Source organism: Eriocheir sinensis, chromosome 55 (genome assembly GCF_024679095.1).
Source record: "Eriocheir sinensis breed Jianghai 21 chromosome 55, ASM2467909v1, whole genome shotgun sequence".
Classification (NCBI taxonomy): domain Eukaryota; kingdom Metazoa; phylum Arthropoda; class Malacostraca; order Decapoda; family Varunidae; genus Eriocheir; species Eriocheir sinensis.
Window position 1 is genome coordinate 6988545 of NC_066563.1, and position 24279 is coordinate 7012823.

A 24279-nucleotide genomic window follows, 5' to 3' on the forward strand; every position below is an offset into this window, starting at 1 on the left:
AGGAACGAGAACGGAGGAGAGACTGAGGCAAAAATGGAGAAGGAACAAGGTAGGAAAGTGTTGGGGTGGGAGGAGGGATGTGGTGATAGTAGGGGAGAGTATCGGAGTGGGATTGGGAAAGTAGTGGTGGGGAGGAGGGGGTGGAGAACGAGGGAGAGGGTATGAGACAAAAGTAAGGAAGGAACGGGGTAGGAGAGTGCGGGGGTAGGAACAGGAGTGAGAAAGGGGTGATGGTGGGAGGTGGGAAGAGCAGTGGGAGGTAAAAGTAAGAAAGGAACGAAGCAGGAGAGCGTGGGGATAGGAAGGGCAGTGGGAAAGGGTTCGTGGAGGGGAGGTGGGGAGGGCAGTGGAAAAGGGGTGGTGAGGGAGGAAGGAAGGAGGACGAAAGGAGAAGGTGTGGGAGGCAAAAGTGAGAAAGGAACGAGGTAGGAGAGCGTGGGGATGGGGAGGGCAGTGGGAAAGGGTTTGTGGAGGGGAGGTGGGGAGGGCAGGAGTGGGTAAGGGCTTGGGGCTGGGGCTAAGGTGGCGGCAGGCTTTGTGGCGTCCAATCAATAACCCGACAAAATATATTTCAGTCACCCGCCGCCGTCCACGTCTTAAGAGGCTTAGGCTCCATGGGACGGGGCGGCGCGGCTCCCAAGAAACTGCATTAGCGTGGTTACCTCAGATTTTGCTGCTTTACCGAAAAAATTAAAGGGGATTTTTTAATGCGGACTGACCTAATCATATTATGGCTCTGGGCAGCAAGAACCACATTACTAAAACTGCCGTATTCTAACCTCTCCCTTACTAAGAGACGTCAGCTATTACCGACTCAAAATTCAACAGCATCCTCACAATTGTTAAACATGTTGAATTTAGTTATTAACAAGTAAAAACGGTTTCTAAAAAGCTACTACGACACGGGGACTAATATTGGTTGATATTTCTAGCATATTGGTATATCATGTATTTGAAACTGATAGGTTAAGATACATAAAGAAAAGCAATGTTGTGCTAGCATTCGTGAGTGACGTTGCAGAGGTTAATTATGGAATTAAAAAAAATTAAGGTGAACAAAAAAAATATATATATATACTGCAGAATTTGGACCAGTCTTCATGGCAAAGGTGAACGCTTCCCTCCGCCGGTGTGAATAATGACTGCGTGAATCTGAATCCTCGGCGTTTCCAAGAACCTTTTTAATTAACATTCATCGCGAGTCCCTGTGAGTTTTAGAAACAGGTAATGCGAACAGAGGTGCCGAGAATAGCAACCTGCCCCTTCTCTTCCCTATAGTATATCCACGAGAAACTGGCGGGTGAGGTAGTGGCGGCTGTGAGGTCAGCCCCGCCCCGCACCTTGTCACACACTCTCAACACCTCTCGCTTCCTTTCATGTGTTAGCTATTTACTACCTTTAAATGAATTTCATTAAATAACTGGATAATCCAATAAGGCCATATAGTGTTAAGATTGTTTCGTTTTTAGGATAATAACAAGGAATGTGTATAAATAGCACGACACCTGACACCGTTGTATTTCAACGTTGTCAAGTGTCGTGGTATTTATACAAAATCTTTGCTATTATCCTAAAAACGAAACAATCTTAACACTATATGATCTTACTGGATTATCCAATCATTTAATTAAATTCATTTAATGGAAGTAAATAGCTGGCATATGAGAGGAAGCGAGAGGTGTTGAGAGTGTGTGGCAAGGTGTGGGGCAGGGCTGACCCCGCAGCCGCCACTACCCAACCCGCCAGTTTCTCGTGGAAATACCATAGTCACCCTCCCCCGCCGCTCCGCTCTACACAAGTGGCTCGCAAACCAAATCAAACCAAAGCAAAGAGTAACCGCATCCAAGACACAAGAGCCACATCCCACTACCCTCTCACCACTAACACCACACGCTCGTCCACCCATTACACACTCCCTTATTATAACGCCACTCGACGCCACCAGAAGGACATCTCGCCTCTCATCCCTGACAACATAATACGCAATCGTCTCTCGCCTGATCCACGCCCACCACCTGCCCGCACCTTTAATGAGCTCCTGTAGCCTTCCTTTCCTTTTCCTTTCCTCGACACCCACGCGGACGATCACAAGGCAAGAGAAGACGTATACGGACCCTGATTCCCAGCCATTGACTTGCTCCCAATATCCTTTAATCTGCCGCGCTGCCAACTCTTCCTCTTACCCATAATACAGACAGACACGAACCAGCTTTCCTTCCTTCGTCTGTATTTCTCCTGCCTGCGACTAGAACGCTTGTAGGAGGAGTGTACCAAGACACCTATCCACCTGCAAATGACCCCTCTTCTGGCCTTTCGTTCTGTTCTTTTGTGGCTGTTTTTGTTTTTCCCTTAGTCTTGAGCCTTCCTTCCTTCGTCTGTATTTCCTCCTGCCTATGACTGTTTCAAGAGGAGAGTATCAAGACACCTCCACCTGAAAATGACCTCTCTCTTGGCCTTTCGTTCTTTATTCATTTGTTGTGGTAGCGTATGGCGGAATGTTTTGTTGCTATATTCATTTTTTCCCTCCAGCTGCCTCCCTTGCCGTAAAGAAAGGGTTAAAACTTACCCTGAAGCGGACTCTCACCCCCACCCCGCTGGTCTTGCATCCTGGGACCATAATCTCAAACGCTGCGCCGCCAACACACCCACATTTTAAAGGGTTTTCACAGGGATTTGGGGCATTTCCAGAGGTACTTTTATGACCATGGTGGTAGACTGACTCTTCTTCTGTACCATGAACGTATAAAAACACCCATGACAACCCGATTAATCTTTACTTTAGCCTTTGGAAATAGCTGATATGAGAGGTGGAGGCGTCTAAGAATACCGATCTTGATCCTTGTGTTTTCATATGAGCCACGATTCTGAGGCCAAGGACGACTATGCCACCACCACCACCACCAACCACCATCACCCCTACCACCACCACCACCACCACCCCGGTCAAGGCCACTACGACAGACCGCCACACCCTCCATGCCAAGCCTTTCTCCCTCTCCGCCACAGTCACCTTTCTTTGCCCTTCAAACTGTTAGTCTTATTACGTTACAAACCTTTCCAGGCAATCTGTGAGGGAGGAAGGAGGGGGGGAAGGGGGGGGAAAGGAGGGGAAGGGGCGGGGATGACGCGTTGGAAAGATAAAGGAACAGGTTTTCTTGGATTATTTTGATTCTGTTCTCTCTCTCTCTCTCTCTCTCTCTCTCTCTCTCTCTCTTTTCCCAGCTTATCTACCTCACGTTCTATTCTTAAAAAATAAAGCAAAACGAAGGAAAATAACAAAATCAACCACATAGGAAAGTGAGATGGCATTAAAAAAAAGAAATAGAAAAAACTTAAAGCATTTGACATAATATTTTCAAGGAGCAAAATGTATTAATCCTGCTTGTGTGTGTGTGTGTGTGTGTGTATGGCAGGTGCCGGAAGAGAAGCAAGCTGGTACATTAAAAGAGGATGAGAGAGAGAGAGAGAGAGAGAGAGAGAGAGAGAGAGAGAGAGAGAGAGAGAGAGAGAGAAGGAAGACACAAAGGAACAAAGATAGAAATAAGATACAAACAAACAAACAAGAAAACAAACAAACAAAAAAGAAAACTAAGAAAGCGAGGAGAGGAGAGGAGTATAGAAGTATAGAAAGAGAGAAGGGAGTGAGAATAGAAAAGAAAAAAAAAAGGAAAAAAGAAAAGTTAAAAAATGTCACAATATACCATAAGCACAACACCGTTCACGATTACGACAATAGAAAAATCTTAAGTTGAATGACACCACTGAATGAGGCAAGGAAAGGTCAACCCCCTCCCCCCTTCCCCCACATACAAGCCCCTCCACCCACGACCTCCCTTTCATCCTTTTTTTGGCGTTCTCGGTTCACCTCTTTTATTGCGAACAACTAACTCATTGGCAGCATTTTTAACTGGATGAATAGTTTTATTGTTAGGAAATGCTCTCAATGCACCGAAAAAGCCAATGGAATATATGAGACTATAAGGTAAATGCGGTCAATTCTCTCTCTCTCTCTCTCTCTCTCGCACACCCACACGCACGCACCTAGAGGGGAAAAAAAGCCACGCTATGAGCAAATTAGGTGTGTGATGTTCCATTAAAAAAAGTTTGGGTACAAAGTTGTTGTGTTGATTAAAACTAATAAAAAATGACGCACTCGTATTTTTTTTAGTGTCACGTTAACGATATCCAGGGCGCACAAACACACACTTGCACGAACACACACACAAACACACATACACACACACACATAACCTGCCCCTCCCTCACCACACACAGTCGTCTCAGATCCAGCCAACAATTCAAAGTTTCAATCTAGCGGAAAGTTAATAAGAATTCGCGCCCAACCAGACACAGGAAATGAGATCCAAACGAAGGATTCACTCACTAATCTATTTTCAGGGGGATCCATTTCATGTCCCACTTCATATCGCTTCACGGCTTGCGAGGAAAATGAGCGAAATTGGACCTCATCAAATTGGGAGTCTCATAACCATGCACCACTGTCTCTGTGTACTTTTTTTTCCTTTGTGGACTTATTTCTAACTTTTTTCCTCAGGTCTTCTTCTGTCTTCTCCTTTACTCTCTCCCTCATTTGTTCCTATTTCTATATATCTTACTTTCTTATTGACCCTATCTCTTTCTTTTCTTGTTTTTTTTCTGTTTCTCCTGTTTACCTATTTTTTAACTTTCTCCTGTTCTCCTGTTTTTTTCTCTCCTTCACTCTTTCCTTCCTCTTTATTTTTTTTTCTATACACCTCACTTTCTTCTTGTCTCTATCTCTTTCTTTTCTTGTTTTCTGTTTCTCTGTGTCACCTATTTTTCTGAGCTTCTCCAACTGTCCTCCTCTGTGTCCTCTATTCTTCACTCTCTTCCTTCTTTTATTTTATTTTTATACACCTCACTTTCTTCTTGTTTTTTTTATTTCTCTCTTTTTCTTGTCTTCTATTTCTCTTTGTGACGTATTTTTCTATCTTTCTCTCCTCTTGTCCTCTGTTTCTTCTCTCTTTCACTCTCCTTCCTTTTTTTATTTCTATACAACTCATTCTTCTTGTTTCTTTATCTCTCTCTTTTTCTTGTTTTCTGTTTCTCTTTGTGACGTATTTTTCTAACTCTCTCGTCTTGTTTTCCTCTGTTTCTTCACTCTTTCACTCTCCCTTTTTGTTTTATTTCTATACAACTCCCTTTCTTCTGGTCTCATTTATCTCTTCCTTTCTCTTATTCTGTTTCTCTCCCTTTCTACTTTCCTCCACCTCCTCCCTTTCGTCTCCCCACGCCACGCCTCATTAAGCTTTCGTCCCCTAGAATGGTCCTACAGATTGGGTTAACGGTCCTGGTGTGGGTCAGAGGTTAGTGAGGTGGACCATGGCTCGTTGTTGTCGTCGTTTCAGTGTGTTTTCCTATCATTATTTTTATTGCTCGGAATGATTCTTGTCAAGCGTGTTATTTTTCATGAATTTTCATTGTACAGTGTGTGGTCTTTGCCTGGCTGTGTCTTTTGTTGTGGCGAGTGGTGTATTCAGTATATGTTTTTCCCCCCATACGTTTAATAGGATGATTACCTTGAAGAATATTCTTTGTATTTATTCTAGAGCCTCAGGAAACTACGCAGTGACCCACAGTTCTCACTCTTCATCCCTGACAGTGACCCGCTGACCACCCATACGGACCGCCATGCTGACCAAGGTACCCGCTGAGCCAACCACTCAACCCGTTATCCTGACGTTAGTACTCAGAAACGCAATACATGTGTTCAAATCACGTACGGGTTATAACCACAGGTGTAAATGGTTATGAATCAGCATTTCCTTTTTTTCCCTTTACGTGGAAAGACAACAACCAATAAAATCAATTCTGGGTTACTGTCTATCGAGTGTCACTTTTATGAAGAGAATCCGGAGTCTAGCGAACGTTTACCTCCCTTGACAAGAAACGTTCGCGGCGCAGCACCAATTAGCGGCCAGCACTAATTAGTATGACGCGCAGGTGAGGCTTCCCCGTTACCTGGCCAAGTTATTTCTCTCTCTCTCTCTCTCTCTCTTTTCCCATCCATCCCCTTACTTCATTCATTTAATTACAACACACACACACACACACACACACACACACACACACACACACACACACACACACACACACACACATTCCAACATAAAGAGACACAAAACGTTCCCATCTTCACTTTTCATCTCCCTCCTCCTTACATCTGTCAAATAAAGTAAAACAACAATCCATATATAACTATTCCTCGTAACATAACCCTTCTTTCATATTAGTGCAGTGACCCATTGGAGAGGGACAGAGAGAGCGGCTTTTCGACGACAAAGAAAACGGGTCCTCTCTTGGCCCGCCCAGTCTTGCGTAGGGCTGACTGTTGTAGCCTTTTATGTCATCCCAAATCAGGCCTATCGCTGGACGGCCGACGAGCACTAAGGACTAAAGCTGAGGACTCAAACGTATACGAGAAAAAAAGAAAGAAGTTATTTTTTTCACGTTGTCGTACGCAAATATACTCTCTCTCTCTCTCTCTCTCTCTCTCTCTCTCTCTCTCTCTCTCTCTCTCTCTCTCTCTCTCTCACACACACACACACACACACACACACACACACACACACACACACACACACATTGATATCCTCCAGGTAATTCCATTTTGTGTTACTATTATGTACTATTATGCTTTGCCAGGCTTCTCCTAATACGACCTCATAGTATATTTTTACAGCAAGGGAGGCAGCTCAAGGGCAAAAAAAAAAAAAACGTAAAAAAAAAAAAAGCCCACTGAACGCTGCTCCGACAAGAGAAAAAGAACGAGAGACTTGTATCTGTCTATCATTGTAACACGCTAGACTATTCACCACGTCAAGGTGTCGCTCTATCTAACTAACTAACGGGGAGCATATACCAGGGGGTGGGTTGCTTTACTCACCCGCAGCCGCCACCCCGTACGGTCTGAGTGAGCCCCCATGCACTTAACCTTCCCATTCTAAGCCAATCTTGCCAGGATCGATCGGTTACAAGTTATGAGTTACCAGGTGTATAAAGGTGTGCAGAGGCATGTACAGACGTATATATTCACTCGATTACAACACTATTTACAGGAGAAGCTGCCAGCGGGATTTTTTTGTTTCCATTTTTTTTTTTTTTTTGGCCCTGTAGTTGCTTCCACTCCCGTAAAAAAAACTTCTATACGAGTTTATTCACCTGCCTGTCTGTCTGTCTGTCGATCTATTAACTTATTTTTCTATACGATCGTCCGCCGTTACAGTTTTCAGTTTCATGGTCCTCATTTTTATTCATCTCCTCTCCAAACATTCACTTGCCCATGCTGTCAATTGTCTTCCTGTCTGTCCGTCCATCAGTCAACTAGCGCGGCGATATCAGTGAACAAAGTGTTGATATGATTAACATGAAAATATCGGATTCGTGTCCTACGCAATTGAAAAAAGGTCGAACGAAGCTTTTTATATAACACGATGGAGGGAATTATATCTTTGTAAATTACACAAATTAATAGAAATAAAACTCCGCTACATTGTTTCTGATTTTTGTTACTACTTTTGTGTTTACTATAATTTAATACAATTATAAGTTTAATACAATTGTTATTATTATCATCATTCATATTAACATTATTATCATCATTGTCACCTTTGTTACTATATTATAATTATTATCATTAAATTTATTATTCTGGTTATTGTCATAACCATAATAAATATTAATGTTACTATTATCATGAATAAAATACTCATCAATAGCATCATCATCATCAATATCATCATCATTATTATTATCATCACCTCCATCATTACAATTTCACTCAGCTAAAAAGTGCTATTCCACGACGTATTACCATAATCATACACTACGAAAGTGGTCTTCCTCTTTTCTCCTCGCACGTCTACTCTCGTTTTTATGGAATCTCTCAAAGGGATTATTTCGCTCCCTGAATGTTGTATGGCGCCGCGTCGACAAAGGTCTCGGCGGCGTGTGAACGGCGAGACGAATATTTCAGCGGCGGCCATGAATATTTGACAATGTTACACGCGCGCACGCGCCCGTGTGTGTGTGTGTGTGTGTGTGTGTGTGTGTGTGTGTGTGTGTGTGTGTGTGTGTGTGTGTGTGTGTGTGTGTGTGTATGTGTGTGTGTGTGTGTAATTCACCTCTTGGTCTGCTGCGGGTATCTCGAGAGACAGCCAGCCGTTCCCCTATACGGAAGGAGCTCAGAGCTCAGTGACCGATCTTTGGGTAGGGCTGAGACCAATCACACATAACACACCGCGACAACAGGGTCACAACTCCTCGTCTTACGTCCCGTACCTACTCACTGCTAGGTGAACAGGGGCTACACGTGAAAGATGAACCCAACTTATCTTCACCCGGTCGGGGAATCGAACTCCGGTCCTTCTGGTTGTGTGTGTGTGTGTGTGTGAGAGAGAGAGAGAGAGAGAGAGAGAGAGAGAGAGAGAGAGAGAGAGAGAGAGAGAGAAATTACAATTTGTAACTTCCATTTCATGGGGCCAGCATGAGATACTCCAGTCAACACAATGTAATGTAATTCATGTCTGAGGAATCTCTCTCTCTCTCTCTCTCTCTCTCTCTCATATATATATATATATATATATATATATATATATATATATATATATATATATATATATATATATATATATATATATATATATATATATATATATATATATATATATATATATATATATATATATATATATATATATATATATATATATATATATATATATATATATATATATATATATATATCAGTAAGAGGAGGAGAGCTGATGATACGAGGAGGCGAAAAAGTTTGACCAGACAGGGTCAGCACGGAGGCACAGTTTTTAAGGACAATAGGAGACACTCCATCAGGTCCATAAGCCTTCTGAGAGTTGAGAGGGCATAGAAAACATCATTCCGAAGAATCTTAATAGCAGGCATAAAGGAGTCAGACGGGGGATGAGTAGGAGGAATATGCCCAGAATCGTCCAGAGTAGAGTTGTTACAGAAAGTTTGAGCGAAAATTTCAGCCTAAGAGATAGATGAGTCAGCGGTGCTGCCGTCAGGGTTAAGGAGAAGAGGGAAAGATGAAGAAGTGAAATTGGAGGAAATATTTTTGGCTAGGTGCCAGAAGTCCCAAGAATAATTAGAAAAAGCAAGGTTTTGACATTTGCTATGATGAGGGTTTGGTAAGTCGAAGAATAGATTTGGCACGATTCCGGGCGGAAATGCAAAGATCAGGGTTAGCGGGAGTTCGAAGGCTCTGTTACCTTTTGTGAGCTGCCTCTCTATATTTGACAGCACGAGAACAAGCATGATTAAACCATGGCTTTTTAACATGAGGAGTAGAGAAATAACGTGGAATGCATGCCTCCATTCTAGAGACAATCACCTCTACATAAGAACATAAGAACATAAGAACGTAGGAGTCTGCAAGAGGACGGTATGCCCGTACGAGGCAGTTCCTTTGAACATAAGCTCCCGTGTATCTAACCCCATCTAATATCGTTGTCCATGAATTTATCTAATCTATTTTTGAATGTGACAATTGTATTGGCACTCACCAAGTGACTGCTAAGCCTATTCCACTCATCCACCACTCTGTTAGTAAACCAATTTTTGCCTATGTCCCTGTTGAATCTGAATTTATCCAGTTTAAACTCATTACTTCGTGTCCTACCCGGTTCTCTTATCAACAAAACCTTATGAATATCCCCCTTATTAAAGCCCTTCATCCATTTATAGACCTCGATCATGTCTCCACGCACCCTTCGCCTTTCTAGAGAATGCAAGTTTAACTGTTTGAGTCTGTCCTCGTATGGCAAGTTTCTCAACCCCTGAATCATCTTAGTCATCCTCCTCTGCACCGATTTTAACATTTTGATATCCATTCTATAGTAAGGTGACCAGAACTGAACCGCATAGTCAAGATGAGGTCAAACTAATGCTAAATATAGTTTGAGGATGTGATGCGCTGGACACACACAGAGGGATCTCTCTCCTGGAAGCAGTAATCAGTCCACGGGAAATCGGAAAAGTACATCCTCAGGTCGTCCCACCGAGCTGAAGCAAAATGCCAGAAGCATCGCCTCTTCGGTGGGTCCAGAGGGTGTACAGGAGCGATAGGACAGGATTCAGAAATAAGGTTGTGATCGGAGGAGCCAAACGGAGATAACAGTTTGATAGAGTAAGCACAAGGGTTAGAAGTAAGGAAGAGGTCTAGTATGTTGGGCCTGTCTCCAAGACGGTCTGGGGTACGTGTAGGGTGCTGAACCAACTGCTCTAGGTCGTTGAGGAGGGCAAAGTTGAAGGCTTGTTCACCAGGTTGGTCAGTGAAAGAGGATGAAAGCCAAAGCTGGTGGTGAACACTGAAATCTCCCAAGATGGAAATTTCAGCGAAGGGAGAGTGGGTGAAGATGTGTTCCACTTTAGAGTTCAAGTAGTCAAATAATTTTACATAGTTAGTAGAGTTAGGTGAGAAATAAACAGCACAGATGTATTTAGTAGTTGAATGACAATGAAGTCTTAGCCAGATGGTGGAAAATTCTGAAGAGTCAAGGTCGTAGGCACGAGAGCAAGTGGTGTCGTGTTTTTTTTTTTTTTTTTTTTTTTTTTTTAGTTGTTGCCTATTGCGCCGGTAGGCATCTTCCCGGTGGGGCCTGATGGTCGGCCCAAGGCTTCTTCCAGGTGGGGCCTGATGGTCGGCCCAGCCCGTTCTGGCGCAGGCGAGTGTTTATAGTGGCGCCATCTTGCATTGGCTCATGCTGCCCCCCAGAACTCGTTCTTGATTCGCTTGGACGGCTTCCTCTAGAGTCCGAGTTGATGGGTGGCCTTCAGGACAGCATGTGGGTAGTTTTAAGCCACTCGGCGGTGACTGAAAAATCCGAGTGGTAGCGTGAGGATTCGAACCCGCGTCGTCCATCACGCGGCGAATGTGGGTCCAGTACGCTATCACTTCGGCGCACGTAGGCGCAACATCCATCTTTGGATTGACATTTAGGATAGAGATAGTAGGAGGGAACATAGTAGAGATTGCTGTCAGAAGCCTCAGTAACCTGTGTTTCGGTGAGGAAGCGAAGGTGAGGTTTAGAGGAGAGATGGTGTTCCACAGAATGAAAATTAGATCGAAGACCGTGAATGTTGCAGAAATTGAGAAGAAAAAGGCTCGAGGAGTTATCAAGATACCTCTCAATTTTTTGTCCCCCCTCCCAGACGGGGACTCCCAGGCATGGTTATTGAATGCCATTTTGAATTTTGAATTTTGGGAAAAGGTGTGTGTGTTGTGTGAATGTAGTGTGGTGTGGATAGAAGCGGATCTGTCTTTAGAGAGCATGCTGATCTACTCTCTGGTATAGATGAGACAATAGGAAAACGGTTAGTGAGGTAATGAGAAGGGTCTTAGGAGGGCTTCAGCACCCTCTTCGCTTCCCCTATATACCTATATATATATATATATATATATATATATATATATATATATATATATATATATATATATATATATATATATATATATATATATATATATATATATATATATATATATATATATATATATATATATATATATATATATATATATATATATATATATATATATATATATATATATATATATATATATATATATATATATATATATATATATATATATATATATATATATATATATATATATATATATATATATTTATATATATATATATATATATATATATATATATATATATATATATACATATATATATATATATATATATATATAGATATATATATATATATATATATTTTTTTTATTTTTTTTTTTTTTTTTCCTTGTGATTTCTCTGCTTCCTAAGTGATCATCTACAGTCATATATTACACGCGTTGCTTAAGTGATTATATTCTGTAATGGAAATATGAATAGAGAAAGATATTTAGATAGCTGATAGGTAGAAAGATATAGATATAGACAGATAGATAGATAGGCAGATATATAGATATAATCGATATAGTTCATGAAATTCAAATTGTGTAACAAAACTGACGGATTCCAAATAAATTATTTATCAGTAGAACTTTTTTTATATAATACCTATTTATTCGTATGTGTAACTTACGTATGCAGTAACGCACAAACAGGTATCGTAGCCAACAGTCACATCACGTCACACCATTTCTTTGGCGTTAGATCGCTGTAATTTTTTTGAGAGAGAGAGAGAGAGAGAGAGAGAGAGAGAGAGAGAGAGAGAGAGAGAGAGAGAGAGAGAGAGAGAGAGAGAGAGAGAGAGAGAGAGAGAGAGAGAGAGAGAGAGAGAGAGAGAGAGAGAGAGAGAGAGAGAGAGAGAGAGAGAGAGAGAGAGAGAAAGCATATCTTCTTCCCCTAAATTTCCACCTGCACCAGCGTCACCAATTATCGTACTCAGCACATTCTATTTTTCCGTGTCTTGCCAATAACCATCCCCCTCCCCCCAAAAAAAGTAATAATTAACAGTTATCACACTAACTTAATTTAAATTAAATGCCGTTATTTGTGTGGCTGCGATAGTTTTGTGTCTGAAACTGATAAATGCAATGTTCTGAATGCGATAATGTGGTAAGGCGGACCAATGCTGAACACGACGGGGCACCGCGGGAGGAAGGCGAGGCGGCCCCTTCTCGCTTCTGTTCCTATCCCTTTGGCGGTGTTCCTCCTTTACTGCCTCATTATAAAGGATAGCGAGTCAATGCATTACTTTCATATTTATCGTGCAGTGAAGCTCAAGTAACAGAGACACACCTAATACTGCGCTTTCCTAACTGATTATTTTGTTGTTTTCGCTCACGTGGTTCAGGCCTGTCACCATTTCTACGTTATAATTTCTTTTCCTTCTTTAATAACTCTGCATGATAGATACGATGTAAGTGTTTACGTGTACTCTAAGTTGTTTATATTTCGTACGCATACATAGTTTATCAAACCCACTTTTCTTCGCTCTAGGGGCCATCGTAATAAATCGAGTTATATCACCTTACTGTTGAGAGCAAAGTGTCTCAAATATGATAAACTTCAAGTGTGTCTTTCTTCCTCATGCGTAAATAAACAACACCGATTTGGCCGCGATGCTTTACGATCCTGCGCACCGCCCCTTCCTCACCCTGCGCAGTAAACCCCCGGAGCCTGCGCAGCGCAACGGACTGCTCCTCGCCCCGCCCCTCACGCGACTCTACCAACCAGCGCTCGGGCCACCACGCGGTTCAGGCTTAACATTAATACTGCAAATCTTATCTGAAAACCAGACGAACATTCCCGCGGCGGCGCTCAATCATTCAGGAGCCGAGATTGAGAACCGACACCGTGACCTGCCTGACACGTCCCCGACAAGTCACCAGACACCTCACGCCTCGTTGGGATGGTGAAGGGAAGGAGAAGGTGGTGGTATGGTAACTAATGATGCTACGATTCACCATCAACCCGTTCTCTCGGATAGTGAAGGAAGCGAAGCAAGGAGGGTGGTGATGGAAAGTTAGGTAATAATGCTACTATTCACCATTATTTTGTCCTCGGGGATGGTGAAGAGAAGAAAGATGGTGAAATGTATTCTAAAAATGCTACAATTCACCATCACCACATTCCCTGGGATAGTGAAGGGAAAGAGTGAAGGAAGGTGGTGAAAGGTAAACTACTATACACCATCACCTCATTATCTTGTATGGTGAAGGGAAGGAGGAGGATAGTGAAGTCTGGTCCTCCACTAGTCACCATCCTCCCCACTCCACTAAAGAGATGGTGAATAGGAGGAAAATAGTGATGCTCTACTTGTCCCAATTTTCCTCACTCCTCTAACTGTGATGGTGAAGCAAAGGAACGGGTGGAACGTACGAGTAAGTAAGTAACTCTAAGGGCATCCACTATAGCAGCGCGTGGCCTCAGTGCTCATCTCCGTCGCATTAGCCCTTGAGACTGTGGTGTGTAAAAGTATTTTGCTGATATTCCCGTTCCGTGCGCGGCGACTCCCTTGGCCGGTGATGTATGTGATAGACATTCGTTAGGTTGAAATTATTAATGTATTCTGGTTGTTACTGATTCTTGACAGCGTGTGTGTGTGTGTGTGTGTGTGTGTGTGTGTGTGTGTGTGTGTGTGTGTGTGTGTGTGTGTGTGTGTGTGTGTGTTGTGTCCTACTTGTGCGAATAATGTTATAATATATGAGACTTTATATTCCTTTTGTATAAACATTTTTTATTCACTTATTTGCGTCCTGTGTAACCACGGCTATATTTGCTTGCACACGAATAAACACCGACTTCTTTGAAACTTCTCTTTTCCTTCTATTTACTTATTAATGTTTACAGAGTAGAAAAACTACGTTAACCTAATATCACCACGACCAATAATATTATATCAAAACTCTTAAGAACAGCTGCTACTAGTTGATCTTCTATTACTACTACTACTACTACTACTACTACTACTACTACTACTAATAATAATAATAATAATAATAATAATAATAATAATAATAATAATAATAATAATAATAATAATAATAATAATAATAATAATAATAATAATACCATGTTCTACTACAACTAACAACAACAACAATAACAACAACAACAATAATAATAACAAGGATTATAATAATAATAATAATAATAATAATAATAATAATAATAATAATAATAATAATAATAATAATAATAATAATAATAATAATAATAATAATAATAATAATAATAATAATAATAATAATAATAATAATAATAATAATAATGATGAAGAAGAAGAAGAAGAAGAAGAAGAAGAAGAAGAAGAAGAAGAAGAAGAAGAAGAAGAAGAAGAAGAAGAAGAAGAAGAAGAAGAAGAAGAAGAAGAAGAAGAAGAAGAAAAGTAGAAGCAGAAGAAGTAGAAGAAGAAAAAGGAGAGGGAGCGGAGGACGAGCAACAGGAACAAGAACAAGAAAAGATAATACCCTAGAAAATCCACAATAATATCACACAAGTTTTTAAATACACTTCACTCCTCACAAGAATCACCACCAGACATCAGCACCAAAACATCCTCTTCACGATATTCCATCACCATCATCACTATCACCACCGCCATCATCAACATCAGCACCAGAACACCTCCAACACATTACCTCAAACCTTTCTCTCCTCAGGTTATCTAGCGGCATGAGATCACCAATGCAATACAATCAAATAATGCAACACAACACCAAGCCACTCTGAAACCCGATAAACAATACATCTTCTGCAGCAGCAACAACGTCAACAGCAGCAGCAACACAACCCAGAGAGAGCATTACTCTTTCCCTTTACGAAACACTTTTCAACACAAATCCATGAAACCACTAGATAATACAAAGGCCATATTAAAATCTAACATCAAAACAATACTTCGCCTTTTCGCAACACTCCTAAACACAAAGCTCTGAACGCTGACAATACAACACAAAAGGTTATATTAAAACCTCACCCAACAAAGCATAACACAAGATCAATCAACACAAAAATAACACACTAACACATCAATCTAACACACCACAACACAAATACAAGTATCATCAAAGCATCAGCGCAACAAAGATTATAAAAAACAACAACCCAAAAAACAGAATTGCAACACAACAAAATAAAACACAAGACAACACAACAGGCCACATCAAAAACCAGCCCCAAGAGAACATACACAACACCAACACAAAAAAACAACAACACAATAACACCTCAATCTAACACAACACAACACAAAAACAGCAACATTAACACCTCAAAAGCAAAACAGTAAAAAAAACACCAAAAACATAATCATAACAAAACAAATGATAACACAAGCACTTTGCAAACTCTTCACATTCACCACTTCGCAACACCTGCCAAAGCTCTAAAGCGAGACAATGCAGCCAACACAAAGCAACACAACGCAACACAGCCAAACAAAGACTCCATTTCCAGGCCCATCAATAGTGACAAGCTGGAGAGGCGTCACACAAAATTGAAGGACAATGACAGGTGCACACCAACACCTATCAACATTGCAAGCGCCGATCTTCCCCCTGAAAACAGATAGAAAAAGTGAAGGTGTACGGCTTACCTGTCCATCACACCGCCACCAACACCGTAGGAGACACCCAGCGAGGTAGGTCTCTAGATTAAGCTGAGAAAGTGAAACAGCCAACCCTCTCCCCTTGCTGACCGTCCTCAACCTCTTGTAGTCTGATGTCCTGTTATTTCCCTTGCATCTTTATCCCTATTTTCATGCTAAGAGCTTTCTGAACTTGCCACCTGCATGTTTTCACTTCTCTTGTGGCCACGACGTCGATGTTTTCTACTAAAGGTTATTCCTATGCTTCCCATCCTCCTGCCACAAGAGTTACCCAATATCTTTACTTTTTCATCCCTTCCACTCCTTCCCTTGTCTGTATTTCCTCTTTTATACGAATTATTATCTTTCTAACGTGGCGTATCAAGACACCTCCGGGAAATCATCGATATACTCTTTTAGGTTTCGTCTTTTCACTGTCATTGTAAGAGCAACAACTACGTGAGCATGGGTTTCCGTCCCTTGCTTGTCTGCCTCAACATAATGAAAAGGTCTTGCTTTGTCCCAAGAGTTACTTCAGAGCCGGCAACTCACTTTTAATCATAAAATACTTTTCTGCTACGCATGTTTCCAGATCGGTCTTCAAGTTAAAGCAGAAAACTGTCTTACTTTGCCCTAACCCAAGAGTTTTGCTTTATAAAGGGCTGGTTAATGTTACATAAAGACAATTAGCTACTACGAATGATACTAAGTGAATGTATATAATTTTCAGATTAATGTAAAAAAATGAGGTTATGCCTTCGAATGATACATAGCGTTGAAAGTTAATTCATACATCAACATACTTTCGATCTGAAGCTAAACGTCCCATCCCTGCAGCTCCGTCAAGTCACACTCCACTGGCAGCATTACCGGAAACGTTTAACAGGCGCCGCTCGACCGAGTCTCGGAGTGGCGGAGGTAAGAGGCATGACAGCGTGGACACCCGGCGAGCGAGCCCCATCCATCTTAGGCAGAGAATAGTGCGAGGGGTGATGGATCAGCTCGTGGCCTCAGATAGGAGTCAATTTTGAAACCAACTGGCACAGATTTATTTCAACATGAACGTCCTCTACATTTACTCAATCCAGCAGTCGTGGGCCGCACGGATATCGTCTTTGTAGAGGTAGGCGTCGTGGACCTTAGGAAGTGGTCCACAGAAACAATAATATCATCATCACTGTTACAATAGCGACCGCCGAGCTCCTTTCATTCGTTTTCAATCTCATTTCATTATTTTAGGGATCAACTAGTAGTCAGAGGGTGCCAAATTAGCCCAACGGGGCGGGTGTTCAGCGAGTCTGAACCCCCATTTCTGAATGACAGCAATCGCCACAGTGGGCCTGAGGGAGGGATATGCTTGCGGAATGGGATTCTTTTGTTAGCTTCCCACGCCCAGTCTTCTTAATTCACAGAAAACGCCTGGAGGTAGATATAGCAATTACATGGATAAATTCTTCTTAGCTTCTTCTTTTACTCTCTTTGTCACAACATCGTCGGCACAAGTGTTTCAGGTCTTGGCCGTGTCTTCTAAGCGGTAATGAAACGATCGTGCTTTGTCCCGAGAGTTATGGGAAGTATTAAGTAGTGAAAAAAAATGTTAAAAAAAATGTTAAAAAAATATAAACGAAAACACTTAAGAACAAAAAATAAATCTTAAAAAGAAAATGAAACATAAAATATATGTTGAAATTCATATAGATGGATATGCAAACAATGCGACTTCTATTTGCTTGCCTGAATATGACGTTATCGTAACAATAATAATAATAATAATCATTTCAAAGTAATTCACAGGACACAACAGAAGCATAACTCAAAGGTATGATTAATATGTTCACTTTCCACTTTTTCCGAATAAAGTGCGACGCCTGTTTGATACAATAATAAAAGTATATTGTCATTTTTTTATGGTTTACAGGACGTAATTACCTCCCAGTCAACGTGATTGCAGCGCCAGCAGGTAAAGGCGAGTCGCTGAAGGCTTTATAAAATGACAACTGACAAACAACACATCAAGATTGCCGCCGGAGAGGTGAGTGTGTGTATGTGGGAGGGCGGGAGATAGATAGATAGATAGGTAGGTAAGTAGAGACAGACATAGCTTGATAGATATGTAAACAGATGAACAGAGAAAGCGATAAAAATTCTCCTTTCTAGTAATTAGTAAGATCATGCTCTTAATCATTAAAAACAAATTAAATAAACAAAATTAATAAGAAAATGTTTATTAGACAATCCTCTTTGGCATAGAAAAAAATGTTAGCTTTGGTTCATGACAGTTACAGTATTAATAGTTGTCAGATTATTTTATCGTTAATATACTTTCATGTGATTATATAGAGGAAACAGTTAGGAAAGTCGAACAATCAAATGCCGTATTTTTAGTTCCAGGGACAATTGTTTTACTCATCTCTTTCGCCCAGCACATACTGCATCATTCTTATACTCTATCTTCCCTTTAATATCTCACCTACATTCCTACAATCTTTTCTACATTCCTGCACTACGCTCTACACTCCTATACTCTCAACTACATTCCTCTTACCAGGCTCTCTTCTACTGCTCTTTCAATCCCCTTCCTCCTGCCTTACATTTCTACATTTTTTTCCTATACTCTATATTCACTTCTCATCCCCTCTCCTTCCTGTACCCTTTCCCTCTTCTTCCTCCTTCCCTGCACTCCTACATTTCCCCTACACTCCTAAACTCTTCCCACACTCTCTTCCTGCTGTGCCCTTTCCTTCTTCTCCCTCTTGAACTCCACTCCTACATTCTCTTATATTCTCCTGCAATCCTCTTACCCCCTCCCTTCCCAACTGTACCCTTTCCTCTCTATCCATCTACACTCTTCTGACTCCCTCTCCCTCCTGTGCCTCTTCCCCTTTATTATTCCTTCGCGCCCTCCCTCATCCTCGTCTTCCACCAGTGGGTTCCGTACTCGAAGATGGAGTCTGGTCCCGGCGGCTCCGTCACCATATTCGGACCCATGATGGAAGTTCTCGACATCTTCTCGGCGCTCCTAAACTTCGAGTGAGTCAAATAACACACACACACACACACACACACACACACACACACACACACACACACACACACACGAGATGCAATTAAGAAAGTTATGTCAGTTAATTTTACGCCTTCCTACCTCGAGTTAATTAAAGGCCACTGAAAAATAATAAAGGTACCAACACTGATGATAATTAATGCCTCTTTCTTCCCAGGTACGAGGTAGTCTCCAATCCTGTATATATTTATTTACTTTATTTTACCCTCTACTTCAATCCTCTTTACTTTTTTTTCTCCTGCTCGGTATTCCATTTCAGTTACGAGTTGGTTCCCGCCCCTGGTAACCTGTGGGGCGGACCGCTTCCCAATGCTACCTGGACGGGAATGCTGGGAATGCTGCATCGCCAGGTAATTGGGAATGTTCGGGCGTATCTTAAGTAGGACGGTGGCAAGTTTCGAGAGTGAGATGCGACTGAGAGCGGTTGTGTGTTGGGTGGCTGCTGTCAGTTGAACGGGGGAGAGGGGGTAGAGAGAGGAGATGGAGCAGATAGATAGAATGATAGAAACAGATAGATAGATAGTGTACTCCATCCTGCTTTGGCAAATGCTCTTATCTACTTTCATCTACATCTTTTTTATTGTTTTATTTTACCCTGACTTCTATAAATCCAGGGTTGCAACTGTTACTTTGGTTGCCCTTCTATTATTAGCTCTATCCGTGATATAACCTGTTCAAATCCATTTTTTTCATAGTCGTCATTAGAATATGTTTGTGATACTAATGAACCTCCAGCAACAGAGAGCATAATGTCTGCTTTCGGACTGCAAGCAAACTCCTTTAATCAACAACTCCGATGACCCATTTAACGAGAAAAGAAAAAAGTAAAAACAAATCATAATAAACCAATACCTCTCCGTTCTTTGATGACAACATGCGCATAATAAAACAAGACCCTACACACGTCGGTCTTACGTCAACGCTGCAGTGAGGTCAGCAAAAGAGGAATAAAAAGGTAAAAACTGTAAACGGCAAATATGAAAGTGAAAAGAAAACGTATCTCAGTGACTTCCCGCGCCCGCCACCGCCACACTCGCGTCACACCTTGTCAAATGAACACATATACAAAGAAAAATGCTGTCACTTCCTTACCTTCCCGCTGACGCCATTCCCTCCTCCGTCTGCCCCTCCCACGGCGACCTGCAACAATAAAAAAAGCGATGATATTAGACTTTCATTGCTGTTGTGGATGTTGTGGATGTTATGGATGTTGATGTAGATTACCTTGGTGTCTTCTTCTCTTTTTCGTGTCACCTTTTCCCTGCGCTTCCCTCCCTCTTACCGTCATACATTTTAATGAGTCAGGTTAATAAAAGTGTTAGAACAGGATCGTACATAATCGCATGGTGTTGATAAATGCTGTGTTGTGAGACTTGTTCTAGAGACGTGTTAATTACGACGACATAAAATTTTGCAATGCGTCACAACCCCCCACCCCCCCCCACCTCCCACCCACCCACCCACCCACACACACACACACATACACATACATACACATATTTACATACACACTCACCATGTCAGTGACCCAGCTTTTTTTTTTGAGAGAGAGAGAGAGAGAGAGAGAGAGAGAGAGAGAGAGAGAGAGAGAGAGAGAGAGAGAGAGAGAGAGAGAGAGAGAGAGAGAGAGAGAGAGAGAGAGAGAGAGAGAGAGAGAGAGAGAGAGAGAGAGAGAGAGAGAGAGAGATTCCCTAACTATATTTTTTCTGACCGTGCATGACCTGTCTATAAATCCAGCCAGCCATCTTTCTATCTATCTATCTATCTATATATTTGTCTATCTACCTCCCCGCGGCAGGAGGCTGAGCTGGCCATCGCGCCGTTCTTCGTCACGCCGCAGCGGGAGAGCGTCTGTGACTTCACGGTGCCGGTGTTCAGCGACTACCAGGCCATCCTGATGCAGCGGCCGCGCCTCCAGAGCGACGTGGCGGGGTTCGTCAAGCCGTTCACTCCCAAGGTGAGGGCGAGGCGGTGGCGGGAGGATGGGAAAGACACGAGGGGAGACAGGGATAAGGAGACGCGACGGTAGGGGACGTATGTACGTATGTGTACTTGGTCATGCCTCCCTCGACGTACACAGGTATGGCTGCTGATCCTGGCAAGCTTCGTGGCCATCAGCATCATGGTGGGCTTCGTGGCAGGGCAGGAGGCGCGGCTGTTCCATGCCCTTCTGATACGACCATGGACCAAGGCTACACTGATGGCTGCCCAAACCCTGTCGCAGGAGTGTGAGTCCCTCATGCCGCTTGTTTTGTAGGTCTTAGGCGCAGTGAGGGCGCTTTGTCTCCTCTTCTCATTTACTTCTGGTGTTGTTTTGCCATGATCATTCAAATCTCACGGCTCTCCAGATCCAGACGTAGGAGAGCATATCGGTCTTGAGTTTACTTCATTTACTTCTTGCCTTAACCTCTGAAACCGTAATCAAGCAAACTTAGAGTGTTTCTAAGGAGGACTTAGACTGTTGGCACTAAATGAGTGACTCTTTGCTGAAAGGTAGATTAAACGTTATCGTTTGTCTTGCAGCCTCCGAGTGGCTGCCGCGGCATGACGCAGGCCGTGTGTTGGCCGTGGTGTGGCTGCTGGCGTCCCTGGTGTTCATGTCCTCCTACAGCGGCATCCTCACCGCCATGCTCACCGTGCCTCGGGTCACCATTCCCATCGACTCCCTTATTGACCTGGTGTCCCAGGACGACCTGCCCTGGAGGCTGGAGGCTGGATCCATGATGTATTCCTTCTTCGAGGTGAATCTGGTCTTGGTGATACACTCTTGGTCATGTTTTGTGAGGTGTTAAGGCTTTCTGAAGACCTTTAAGAAATGGCATCTGCAGTAAAGAAGTATCATGATGGACCGTTCTTGAGTACTAGAGGAGCAACAGGGAGTAGACCACAGTGACAGTGTCAGGTTTTCATAGAATAAAAATACTGGATACGAATAAAATGTTTAATAAAGCAAATAACCTTAAATCCTGGTAATCTGATATGCTAAAAATCGTCTTAACAATCAGTGATGAAAAGAAAGAAATAATATCACGGACTGAAGCTGTGGTAGGAATATGTAAACGAACAACACAGATCATGAGAATGAGTCCTAAACTTCCTGTCCGCCCTTCCCGCAGGAGTCGGACGATCCTGTGGGGCGGCGAGTGTTTACCGAGAAGGCGGGAACCTTCCAGGACTGCTGGGCAGCGCGGCAAGACGTAGCCGACGGGGCGTTCGCGGCCATCTGCGACAGGACCACCATGATGAAGGCCATGTCGTGGGACTTCAGGTGAGGAAGAGATGTTCCTTTGTCACCGTCCAAGCGGCGACTCCTTTATAAGTCAACGGTCTGTTAAGTGGATAGCTAAGGCATTTTTCACTGTGTTGTAGAGAAATTTCAGGTTGTTAAAAAAATTGAATACATATAATTAGCGATACCTTCAAATGACGCTTGAAAAAGTAGAATGAAATTTACGTCATGGCGGCGAGCTAACTAAATCCCTTCCTCCCACCGTATCTCCGCAGCACCACCGGCAAGTGTCACCTCTACATGTCACAGCAGAAGGTGTACACCAGCGGCATCCTCTCCATCGCCTTCCAGACTAAGTCGAAATACCTCCCGGCGGCGAACAAGATGTAACAGACGAACCACACCCACGCTTACACCCCCCACACTAACATAATTGATGCCATACACGACAACAGCTGAATCCACTGCATCAACCTGGTATAGTGAAAACATTTAAACACCTCTCGACGGAGCAGTTCAAATTTGAAATACCCTGACGGCGCTCTCCCTTGCAGTCTGCTGGTGCTGAAGGAGGTGGGTCTGCTGGACAAGTGGCTGGGCGAGCAGATCACCAACACCAGCCAGTGCCTCCGCCCGCCCTCCGCTGATTCGGGCCGCGGCGTCAAACCACTCAGTATCGAGGCTCTCTCTGGCCCCCTCGCTGCCCTCTTGCTGGGTGAGTCGGTGGCCAAGGAAACTCAAGCGACCTTAAGGGACTCGAGTGTTCTTTGAAAGGTGAAAGTACCTGTCCTTGTGATATAAATGTCAAGGTTAGGTGGAAATATTCAGCTAAAGAAATGCGTTGGTGTTGATTTCTGGATATAAGTTTTCTGACATGTCTGAAAGCTACTTTGATTGATGAAATTTCCATGAAAGTAGAGGAAAATACGCGATGTAACACCATATCTTTTAACCCGGATTATCTTCTCTCGCTATAATATAGATGTCCTTCTCATGATGCTGATACTTCAACAATGACAACGTTTTCTAATGTGGTATTTTCACAACCTGACCACACTCGGCGAAAGCTAAAAATATCATTCATTGACAGAGCTAAGAACATCAAACATACTTCAGTTGCTCTATTATCTGTAAACACCGCACACAGAAACACAAGACGAAGAGACACACTGAGGATGGTATAACAAACTACTCCTTCATTGTTCTCTGGCCCCAAACAAACAACACTACCGAAAATCACAGTAGAAAATAAAAGCAGACACCAACAAACACAAAACTGTAACTAGCGGTGGTATAACTAACTCGTCTACAACCCAACTTTCTCCCCCAACACTCCCCACAGGCCTGACAGCAGCGTTCGTGGCTTTCCTTGCGGAGTTGGTGGTCGGGATGGTGAAGAAGTGAAGGACAAACTAACCGTTGCCACCTATATCTACCCGGCCTCACCTCTCTCCGCCTCACCATGAACGTCCCTTCCTCGCCCTGCCTGCACACCCCTTCCCGTGCAACACTCCAAACCCAAAGATCATCGCTATTGCAGATAATGCGACGAATATGGATTCTCTGATGTGTATTTAGACTGTCACATTGCTAGCACAAATATCGAAGAGTTAACAATATTTAGCCTTTCTGTTTATGCTTCTTCAATCTTTTGTAGATCAATATATGACAACAGACGAGACTCATCTTCGTGTGTATTTAGAATGTCACTTTACTGGTACATATGTCGTTCAGTTGAATATCCATTAAAACTTTTTCATGTTTCGTTTGAAGGGTTCGTCTATTCTTCAATCTTTGTGATGATTTAATGCTAAATAGTTTAGATTTGTGGCACTGATTCCACTAGTCCGTAAAAATTAATCAGTTACTAGTCTTTCTAAACAGGGTCTTTTTTTAATTTCACGTATTCCTTTTTATG

At 42.4% G+C, this 24279-nt stretch overlaps 1 protein-coding gene across 1 annotated transcript; it reads left to right on the plus strand.

Moving 5' to 3' along the window:
• The first annotated feature begins 18058 nt into the window (after window positions 1-18058).
• LOC126983978 (probable glutamate receptor) lies at window positions 18059-23337 on the plus strand. Its single transcript, XM_050837257.1, has 9 exons — window positions 18059-18100; window positions 18995-19098; window positions 19392-19482; window positions 20931-21089; window positions 21213-21360; window positions 21656-21873; window positions 22249-22400; window positions 22637-22747; window positions 22916-23337. Exons 1-9 carry the CDS (start codon window positions 18059-18061, stop codon window positions 23130-23132), a joined length of 1242 nt encoding a protein of 413 aa, XP_050693214.1. The 3' UTR covers window positions 23133-23337.
• The last annotated feature ends 942 nt before the right edge of the window (window positions 23338-24279 follow it).

What these genes read in the sequence shown, in the direction of transcription:
- LOC126983978 (XM_050837257.1), top strand. Translation starts at nt 18,059, where the DNA reads ATGACAACTGACAAACAACACATCAAGATTGCCGCCGGAGAG. An exon ending in TCGGCGCTCCTAAACTTCGA is followed by an intron (nt 19,099 to 19,391) that starts GTGAGTCAAATA and finishes ATTCCATTTCAG; the next exon opens with TTACGAGTTGGTTCCCGCCC. An exon ending in TCAAGCCGTTCACTCCCAAG is followed by an intron (nt 21,090 to 21,212) that starts GTGAGGGCGAGG and finishes CGACGTACACAG; the next exon opens with GTATGGCTGCTGATCCTGGC.